This window comes from Microcaecilia unicolor, chromosome 2 (assembly GCF_901765095.1).
Source record: "Microcaecilia unicolor chromosome 2, aMicUni1.1, whole genome shotgun sequence".
NCBI lineage: Eukaryota > Metazoa > Chordata > Amphibia > Gymnophiona > Siphonopidae > Microcaecilia > Microcaecilia unicolor.
This window is the reverse complement of record NC_044032.1, coordinates 600,343,232-600,354,439: the sequence shown is the minus strand read 5'-3', so window position 1 is coordinate 600,354,439 and position 11,208 is coordinate 600,343,232. Positions and strand designations below refer to the sequence as shown.

Below are 11,208 nucleotides of genomic sequence, written 5' to 3'. Positions count from 1 at the left end.
TCCTGCCACCAAACACTACCTCTCTGATCCAACCTATGGATCAGGGCATAATAGCCAATTTCAAACAACATTATTGGGCTCTTGTGCTACGTCGTCTGATGAGCATTATGGATGACCAGACTGGCAAGGATAAACGTGCTGTTGAACTGGCTCGTAATCTATCACTGTTGGATTCCCTACATATGCAGAAAGAAGCCTGGAATCATGTTACACAGGCAACCATTGTGAACTGCTACAAGTAGGCAAGCTTTGTTAAGGATGTGGAGGGGGATGCAGCTGTTGCAAACGTGTCAGATGAACAGGTTATTGACATCCCAGCTGGTGTTACTGAAGAGGAGTTTCAGCTACGTGATTACGATCTACAAATAACTGGCGACAGCACTGACGTGGAGATATGCGCCTACACGCATGCAACAACGGCTGATGATGAAACAGAGGATGAAATGAGCGGCGAGGCACATGCTGACAAAATTCAACAACCTCCACCTGCCACTTTTGCAAGAGTGCTGGAGAGTCTCAACACCGTGCAGGCCTATCTGGAGGTTACTGGATGTCAGTGCTATGAAAGTGTTTACCGTCTGGAAGATGTAGTCTATTGAACTCACAGACCCATTAGTGTACAGAGGACTATAACTGATTACTTCAAGTAAGCCTAATGTCAGTTAACGGAGACTGTATACTGTACGTAGATATGTTTATCAGATGTCAAGCTTCTTTGGGTCACAACGGTTAAGTGCACGCTCCGGTTAACTGCATGCATTTCTTTGGTCCTAGTCCCTTGCACTTAAGCGGATTGCACTGTATTTATTAGGATTTATTTACCGCCTTTTTGAAGAAATTCACTCAAGGCGGTGTACAGTAAGAATAGATCAAACAAGAGCAATAGGCAATTACAGCAGTAAAAATATTTAAAAAAATACAAAGTATGGCATGGTATACTACTTAAAATGTCAACACAATACTTAATAGAGCATTATAACTGATAGTGAAGGGTAAAGCAAAGAAGTAACATATAAGTAGGTAAGAAAGTAGGAACAGTTAGAAAGTAAGGTGATTGATTTAAAGAAAGTTGATCATGAGGTCAGAGAGATGGCTAAATGTTATCTCAGCTAGAGTAGGAGTGGATAAACATGTCCTGCCATAGTATGTGCAGCCTGAGTCAGTCCTTGTGTGTGCGTGCTAATGTATTGGATTTCCTGTGTGTACTTACTTCAGAGCTTATATCAAATCTGTTATGTTATGATCACTGTTATCAAGTGGCCCCAGGATCAGATCATGTGCTCCACTAAAGACGGTCTGGAATTGCTCCTCCTCTTGTTAGTTCCTGAAGCAGCTGCTCCATAAAGCAGTCCTTGATTTCATTAAGGAATTTAACCTCCCTAGCATGCCCTAATGTTACATTTACTGTTATTATTGGAGTAACTGAAATCAGACATTATTATATTGTTACCCAGTTTGTTAGCCTCCCCAATTTCTGATTACATTTCTACATCTGTCTGTTCATGCTCGCCAGGTGGACAGCAGTACACTCCTATCACTATTCTTTTCCCCTTTACACGTAGGGAATTTCTGTCCATAGGGATTCCAAGATGTGTTTTGTGTGCTGCAGAATTTCAATCTATTCGATGCAAAGCCTTCCTTAACATATAATGCTACCCCTCCACATATTCGATCTACCGTATCACTGCAATATAATTTGTACCCTGGTATGAGTGTATCCCATTGGTTATTTTCCTTCCACCAGGTCACTGGTTTAACGGCTCATTAACTAGCTTGTGTGTGGAACTGGGATCCATGCCGAAATTTGGGAAACCTTTATAGTAACCAGAGGAAAAAGCTTAGTGCTCTTCAACTTGAAACAGGCAACAGAGGGACAGATGTTTTTAAAATCGTGAGTGGTGCAAAACAAGCTAATATGGAATAGTTATTTACCCTGTGAACACACTATGATACTAACTGGAGCAGTTTTAAAACTAACAGGACAATGTATGCACAAAGGCAAAAATGGGGTTCAACATAAGTCTGAAATGTTGATGACTAGCACTAGTAGTATATCAGTCAAAGCAATATTAATTTGTAACATTTATTGCTGGAAAATGCAGAAACAGAAAATGACAGCAGATAAAGATCATTAAGGCCTATACAGTCTGCCCATTCATACCATTTACTACCTTTTCCTTTCCCTTAGAGATGCTTTGTACATGTTCAAGTTAATAGTAAAGCAAAGCTTAAGGAAAATTCAATTAACTATTATAAGCCAAATAAACATTGGAATCACCATATCTAATTTCTGAGAAAACGCAGGGATCTCCCCACTGTTATCTGTAAGGTATTTCCAAATGATTCTGGGACCCACACAGAAGACTTATCAGTGGTTAATGTAGGCATAACATTGTTTTACCACAAGATAGCAAAGCAGAAAGGGTTTCAGCACAGGTGTTAAATTGCTTGGAAACACTTACCGCAGAACAAATTAAAATAAATATTAATATGGTCGTTAGCTATCCTGTGGCCATGGCTACAATTCATGAGTTTTTTTTTCCATTTAACCTGATTTAGAGTTCATGATTTGTAATTTCCAAGATGACTGGACTTCTTCCTCAAATTTAATTGGGTTGATACTTATATATTGTCCTCCTGGACCATGGACCTAAATCTGGTCCAATTTATTTGAAGCCATCAGTTATTTCTCATGTCAATTTTCTAGATTTTTAGTTGTAGGTGATTTGAACCTTCATTTGCAAGATCGTACTGACTCTAAAGTATCTGACTTTCTATTTTTGTTAACAGTCTGCAACTTGAAGATGTCTTCTGCCATTCATACTCATGAGAAAGGTCAAGAATTGGACATAGCTGCTTCATGCCCTTTCAATTTTGTGCTCTTGGCAGACTGGTCCCTTTGTTCCTTGGTCTGATCATTTTTGACTCATTTTTCTATGAATATTGTTAAGTCTCATCCCATATCTACAGATGGTGTTCCAACAAAACAAGGGGAGGTACTGATCAGTCAATTTCTGGATACAAGTACTTAATTCCTTAAAGCCCAATCCAAGAAGAACCGGAGTTTAATAATTTAAATTTGGATAATATTTAGATACTATTGCTTCATTAAAAACTAAAGTTTTGAAAATGTGTACCAGCTCCTCTTGGCTTAATGATCAGCTTAAACAATTAAAATACAATTGCCATGAGCTTGAGAGAAGATGGAGGAAGTATTGCTATCCTAGTGACAATCTGCTGTGGAAAAACGCCTTAAGTCTATACAAATTTCATCTTGCTGAAGCAAGAAAATCATAATATGCTAAAGCAATTGGCACTATTACTCAAAATACTAAGGATTTATTTCAGTTAGTCCAATAATTAACTAGGCCTTCAGATCCTGTTGAACCAGATGGCCAACATTTTCCAACGTAAGATTGGTAAAGTCCATTTGGAATTCTGTTCTGTTTTCATGGATGAAAGGCCGGGGGTAGGACTGCAGAAAACAAATGCTAATGGGAATGGATGTTCGGTAGAACAGGACCAATTCTCAGAAGACTGTGTTTATGAGGAGCTAGCTAAACTAAAAATAGACAAAGGAATGGGAATCCTGATGGGATAAATTTGAGGGTGCTTGGGAAAGTTTTGGTGGCTCCGTTACCTGACCTCTTCAATGCTTCCTAGAGTCTGGAGTGGTCCCAGAGGACTGGAGAAGGGCGGATGTGGTCCCTCTGTAGAAAAGTGAAAGTAAGGAGGAGGTTGGGAATTACAGACCTGTTAGTCTGACCTTGGCAGTGAGTAAACTAATGGAAACACTTCTAAAGTGGAGGATTGTGAAATTTCTAGACTCAAATGGACTGCAGGACCAGAGACTAAATGGTTTCACTAGAGGCAGATGTTGTCAGACAAATCTGATCGATTTCTTTAATTTCTTTGACTAGGTGACCAAACAATTGGATATGGGAAGGGCGCTAGATGTTGTTTGCAAGGGAGAGAAATAATGTACAAGATTTTTTGAGTTTTCAGGTTTTTTACAGTGAGATGTGACCATCGAGTGAGCAACAGTAACTGTTGTTTTTTGCTTGCCCTAGTTCCTATGTTTTTGAGACCTCTGGGCGGTTTGGTTCCCTGACGAAGATACTCGAAACGGGACCGTAGGAATCAGTGCATTACTCAGAGGACAACGGGGCAAGATAAGTGCAATCGATGTGTTTTTGAAGTTATTTTTGTGCTACTGTGGCATTATTTGAAAAAAGAAAAAAAGAGAAAAGTATTCCCATACAATTCACTATTTACAAAATTGAGAAAATATACTGAGGGTTTTTTTTAGTCTGTGATGACTTTTTCTACGTGCAATTAAACAAACATTGATGTTGGAATATTGCCGTAGTAGTTGAGACTTTTCCCTCGTTCACACATAACCACTGCTAGCTGGTGTTGTTACTTGTATTTTAGCAAAGCCTTTGAAGCGGTTCCACACAGGCGACTGATAAACTGAGTGCTCTTGGTATGAGTGCTAAAGTGACTGACTGGGTCAAAAACTGGTTAAGTGGTAGGAGATAGAGGGTAGTGGTAAACAGAGGTTGCTCAGAGGAAGAGGATGTTATCAGCAGTGTACCACAAGGATCAGTCCTTGGGCCGGCTTTTTTTTAAACATCCTTGTGAGCGATATTGCGGACAGACTGTCTGGTAAGGTTTATCTCTTTTGCGGACAATACCAAACTTTGTAATAGGGTAGACCAGGGGTAGGCAACTCCGGTCCTCGAGAGCCGCAGGCAGGTCAGGTTTTCAGGATATCCACAATGAATATGCAGGAGATAGATTTGCAAGCACTACCTCCATGGTATGCAAATCTATCTCCTGCATATTCATTGTGGATATCCTGAAAACCTGACCTGCCTGCGGCTCTCGAGGACCAGAGTTGCCTACCCCTGGGGTAGACATCCCGGAGGGCATGAATAGCATGAGGAGGTATCTAGCAAAGCTTTAAGAATGGCCCAGCAAATGGCAACTTAGATTTAATGCTAAAAAATGTAGTCATACACTTAGTTTGCAAAAATCTAAGGGAAAGGTATAGTATAGGGGGTGAAGTACTTCTGTGTACAAAAAGAGCAAGACTTGGAGGTGATTGTGTCTGATGATCTCAAGGTGGCCAAACAGGTAAAAAAATTGCGATGGTCAAAGTCAGAAGGTTGATGGGGTACACAGGGAGAGGAATGGCCAACAGAAAAACCCTTGTGTAAGTCTCTGATGAGGTCCCATTTAGATTATCCTTCACAACATGCTATTCAATTAGGCGTGGGCAACGATTAAAAAATTTAGGGCCCTGTTTACTAAGCAGTGCTAAGAGCGATAGGATTATATGGGTGTCTCTAGCATTTAGTGCACGCTAATTTTAGGCATGCAGATAATATTTTTATGCTTATTCCTGTCTTTACCACCTTTACTGATACACTCGGCAGGATATCATCTTGTATTTCTCAGCAACAGAATTGGGTGCTTGTTAATAAGGTAAAGATTAATACAACCAAAACTAAGGTTTTGTTGTTCAGAAATCCTAATGCATGACTTAAATTTTGCTTTGTTTCATGAGAGGAAGATTTATTTCTCTAACTTAGCGAATATCCCTTTCAAGGACATGGCACCACAGGGACATATTCTACGTGCAAATTAAGGGTCACCATAACCACCAGATAGAGACCCGTCATTGGCAAAGGCTATTATGGATTTGTCTTCGTCGTATTTGCCTTGCATTTATATGGAGTCTCTATAGATACATGACCACAGGATGAATATTTCAATTTATCCAACAGAGTCAGAAAATTTAAGAGATTATCTCAAATGTCAACAATTTATCTAACCCTTTCTCACCTTAACAAAACTCTAATGGCTTATAAAAAATAGAGCAAATAATTTTTCCTTGCTAACAGGTATTTGTCAATACACTTACAAGACTCATAAAATCTACTTATGTATTTAATAGGATAAAGAAGAACACACAAAACACTTGTCACAATATTCAAACACATGTTAAATTAAAATCACGAACTCAGAGAGCTAAATGCAATTTATAAAGATTAGCCAGATAAATGTAAGTTAATCATTCAGTATGAACAAGGAACTGCAATTTATTTAATCTTTCCTAAAACATAAATACATATTTTTAGCACAAAGTTATTCAAACATTTAATTAATAAACAGAAAGCTAACAGACATTGTGGGTAAAGTGAGAGAAGCAATGATAGATTAGCTGAACCTAGGCATCATCAGTGCTATGGCTCCCTGCAAATTGCTCCCCCTCCCTCCATCTAACTCCCTCACCCAACTATAGAGCTCTAATTTCCTCCTGAATGGACACAGACCTCTGATTCTGCCTCTCTCACAGACCTCAGAGCTCCCACAGTATATCAGCAGACAGTGAGGCCAGGGACTGTCAATCTTTAATCACAGATTCCTGCCACTTGAACAGAAGATAAGAGGGATGGGAGCCAATGTGATGCTTTATAGGTATGGACTGACTCATCTCATTTCGCTAATAGTGCTACTGGAACAGAAGTCCTGAGATCTGAAGAGTGTAGAGAGTTGAACTGGATTAGAAGCTTAAGAGGACAATGCAGAAAGCTACTGGGACCTGAAGTGCACAATTAATGAGCGGTCTATGCATTTGTTACTGGTTGCACAATACAGAAAGGGTTTCAGTGCTGAAGTGGACTCGCATAGTAGACATCAGCACACAACATATTAAAATGTATGGTAAGGAGGCTATTAATTCATCCTCAGCAATACAGACACATTTTTAAATTGTGTGTTGACGTCTACTGGGCAAGCACAATGTGAGAAATGCCTTGACCTCAACCTCCTGCCCCAACATAGTTTTCTGCATCAGCTCTAACATGCCTGCTAGTCTAGCGGTCCCCTCTCCTCTCCCCCCCCCAGACTTAAAATTTCCCTAATGTCTAGTAACACCTCTCCACCCCCTTGACATATCTCTCCATCCCTAGATACCACCTTTTAAAACACTCCCTGTCTCATGACACCACGCCCAAGGGTATACCTTCAGTAAACAATGCACACTTGCTCCTGCCTCTATACAGCCATCCTGAAAAGTGGTGGTGGCTGACTCTGCACAGTGCATCCTGGAGCCCACCAAGCAGGGTCTGTCTGCCACATAAGGGAATTTACTTTTGAATTGCTGCGGTATATTTTAGAGCTAATTTCGATGTAGAAGTTGTGTGCTGAGCCACTGGATTTCTACACTGGCCCCTAAAGCAGGACTGAAAGTCAGGAGAGTTTGAAGGCTGCCACCCCTATAATTCTGATACACTAGTCATAGGTCTAATAATATGGTGTGTGTACAAATGCAGACAGGAAAAGGTAAAAATCAATATATTTCCTAGTCTTTAATAGGTAACCAAAAAGTAAGAACATGCATTGTTACATAGACTACATTATTTGAAGTTTAAGAAATAACATCCAGTGAACCAAGAAATTATACGTTATAGCTGTAGAACTGTTTGTTACAGAGTTTATCCTAAATTATTAACTTTATAGCAGCTACTTACTTGAGTCCCTTGGTTCAAATTTGTTCTTCTTTCTCCCTTGATTTTGTGGCTTTCTCATCTGTTTAGACTTTTTCTCTTGATCGTCATCACTAAAATCTAAAGCCTAGAGGAAACCAAAATTGTAACACTTATTTAACTGATAGTTTGCTTCGTGGCCACTCTGGGCTAATAATAACCATTTAATATTCCATATAATTGTAATCCGGAGGCAATATAACATCTTAATGTTTTTTAAATAGTATTTTAGTATTCTATAACATAGCTGGAACATTTTGCTAGGGGGCTTGAAAAGTGTGTGTATCACTGAACAACCTTTAATTGGAAAGAAAAAGGCTTTTAATTCATTTTCTACTGAAACTCCTTGCCCACAGAGCTTTTGAGGATCCAATGTGCTGCTGCAATGTCATCCCTGATGGGCATAAGGACATCTAGGCAAATGACAACCCACAAACAAGCCCTGAAACCACTGAGGAAATTGTATACAAAATATCAAAATAGTTTTACGATTTATCTTTGCTTTCAACAAATGAAAGCAAGTCACTTAACCCTTCATTGCCTGCCGCATTGAGCCTGCCATGAGTGGGAAAGCGCGGGGTACAAATGTAACAAAAATAAAATAAAATAAAAAAATAAAGAGGACTAAAGAAAACAAGAGGAATGGAACATTTTCCCCTTATTCATGCTTTTTCCTTTTCTCATCAAAAATATTAACGTAACAGATGAATTTGGATTTTTTTTCTCTCCCATTCTTATTCGGTACTGGATATAACAATGATGAAAAAACAAAAACAACAAAAAAAACAACAAAAACAAACCCATGAAAGAAAGAAAAAAAGAAAGACTGACAGGGTTGTCCAACTTATGGCTTACAGACCTATGTGGCCTGCCAGCTACACAGACAAAAAGCACAAAAATCCACTTTTTCGCTAAAAAGGAGTGTGACGCATTTAAATACCAGAACAATGATATATGAGCACATACTTCCCTACATGGAAATCAACCAACAGTATATTTGTACCAATGGTATCTGGCTGGAGTAAAGGTACTATACTTAAATGACAGTTCATTGAATACTGAATTTGATATGAGCATCTCACTTTTTATGTGAATTAAAAAAAAATTAAAACATATATAAAATAAATTCATGGAGAGAACTATAATTTCAAAATATGACAAACTGGTATTGAGTAGCTATGTTAGTCCATTTTTAAAAGTAATAAATGGAAATAAAACAAAATAAAAAACAGATGATTTTTTTTTTTTTTTACTGGAGTAGCTTACTATATACTACGTTTGAAGAAGAGCATGAGTAGGATCTCCTTATGCCGAATGTTTTTCTGATGTAACTGTAGGGTCCGGTGATATGTGCTGGCATATTTTGCAGCTTGGCATATTGCAAGGAGGGTAAAATTAGGTCTTACCTGATAATTTTCTTTCCTTTAGTAGCAGCAGATGAATCCAGGAACTGGTGGGTTGTATCCGCCTACCAGCAGGTGGAGATAGAGAACACTGAAAACAGTGACATTGGACGCCCAGCTCCTAAGCTCCTCAGTATAGATCGTATCCCAAAGCAAAGGAGAAAACAAATAACACTCTCCTCACAACAATATGGCAACAGCCAAATATAAAATTTGTAACTGGAAAAAACCCGACTCAAAAATATAAATGAGTCGAACTGCAAACTGGAATATACCATCTTCTGTCAAAATTAATCTTCTCAGTTTACCAAACTGTCTACAACTATCAGCAATCAAAGCGAGGTTTCTGGAAACAGGGAGGGATCCTGGATTCATCTGCTACTACTAAAGGAAAGAAAATTATCAGGTAAGACCTAATTTTACCTTCCTTAGCATCAGCAGCAGATGAATCCGGGAACGTACCAAAGCAATTCTTAAAAAGGGTGGGAAACCGCTGCTCCCCGAGAGAGCACAGCCGTGCCAAAACAAGCATCCTTCCTCGCCTCCACATCAAACCGATAATGCTTAACAAACAAATGGCGAGAAGCCCAAGTAGCCGCCCGACAAATGCCATTCAAGGAAAGTGCTGCAGATTCCACCCAAGAAGCCGCCTGTGCCCGAGTCGAATGGGCTCGCACACCTTCTGGAGGAAAGGCTCCCTTCAGCAGATACACAGAAGAAATAGCTTCTTTAAGACAACGAGATATTGTCGCCTTGGAAGATGCAAAACCTCGTCTGGGATAAGAATAAAGAACAAACAGATGATCCGAATACCTGAAATCATTAGTCATCTGCAGATACTGAAGCAGAGCCCGCCAAACATCTAAGAGATGCAATCGAGCAAAGTTATCTGGAAAGTCAGTCCTATGAAAGGAGGGAAGAAAAAGAGGCTGATTTAACTGGAAGGCTGACACCACCTTAGGCAAAACGGACGGAACCGTCCTCAACGTAACACCAGACTCCGAGAACTGCAGAAAGTGTTCCCGACAAGACAGGGCCTGCAATTCCAAAACCCTATGCGCTGCGGAAATGGCCACCAAAAACACCATCTTCAAGGTGAGATCCTTATGAGAAGTGGAATGCAAAGGCTCAAAAGGAAGCCCCTGCAGCACACTATGGACCAAATTCAACTTCCAAGATGGACACAGACGCTGAAGAGGAGAAAGGAGGTGAAGAGTACCTTTAAAAAAACGGACGACGTTTGAATGAGCTGCGAGAGAAACACCAGCTAGACGCCCTCAGAAACAAGCCAAAGCCGCGACTTGCATCCCTTGAACTTTGGCCGTCCCTGCGACAGAAAGCAGTTGGGGACGTCCAAAATCAGCTTTCGATTATACCGATTTGGACGACCCTGTGAGGACGCCCATCTTTCGATTTATGTCGAAAGATGGGCGTCCTTCTCTTTTGAAAATGAGGCCAAAGGTATTCAAACCAATTAATTAAAAACATTCAAAGTAATGAAAAAAATGAAAAAAATTTTTCATTACTTTGAATGTTTTTAATTAATCCTTTTTTCTAGTTCTAATTACTGTGAATGTCTTATTAACTCATATTTGTTCTTTTAAAGACACATGTGTGCTGGTATCTTTTATACACAGTTTTTTACAACCCTTCATTTTTTTTACTACTCTGTATTATATACATATGTGCTTTGTATTGTATATATAGGATAATTTTTTTATTATTCAATTTACGTTTATCATTATGTATACGTTTTGCATTTTAAACCTCATAATTCATTTTTATACATATAGTTACACATGTTTGTTTCTATTTCTTGATTATTTTATGATTTTTCACCCATAGAATATATTACTTGACCCCTGAAGTAGGCGCTTGCATGCGTCGAAACAAGGCCTGTGCCAGGTCCTTCTTTTATTTATATCAATAAAGACTGTTGGATTCATATCTCCAGCGATGATTCGTCTTTGGTCAGCCTCTACTTTTGCCTGCTGTTATCCTGAAAACCTGACTGGCAAGCGGGTACTCCAGGACTGACTTGGGAAATAACGGATTACGATAAACACTGCTCTAGTATACCTGACTTTGTTTATATTAATGTTATATAGTATGATCATAAGGAAAACACCACTATTTTTCCCCTCCCTTTGCTCATTCTGCTCACTTTTTCCTCTTCAGACATCTGTTCTCCCATTCTTGTTGTACCCAGTAGAGACTTTGCTTCTTGAGTGGAAGAGTGGAAGTACAGG

General features: G+C 39.3%; 1 protein-coding gene across 1 annotated transcript in view; it reads right to left on the bottom strand.

Annotated features, from left to right (window-relative positions):
• The window catches only part of LOC115461622 (H/ACA ribonucleoprotein complex non-core subunit NAF1-like), a 74,588-nt gene that overhangs the window by 3,716 nt on the left and 59,664 nt on the right, over positions 1–11,208 (bottom strand). The window contains exon 7 of the mRNA XM_030191587.1: positions 7,542–7,644. Coding sequence (XP_030047447.1) covers positions 7,542–7,644 — 103 coding nt within the window. The remainder of the gene's footprint in view (positions 1–7,541; positions 7,645–11,208) is intronic.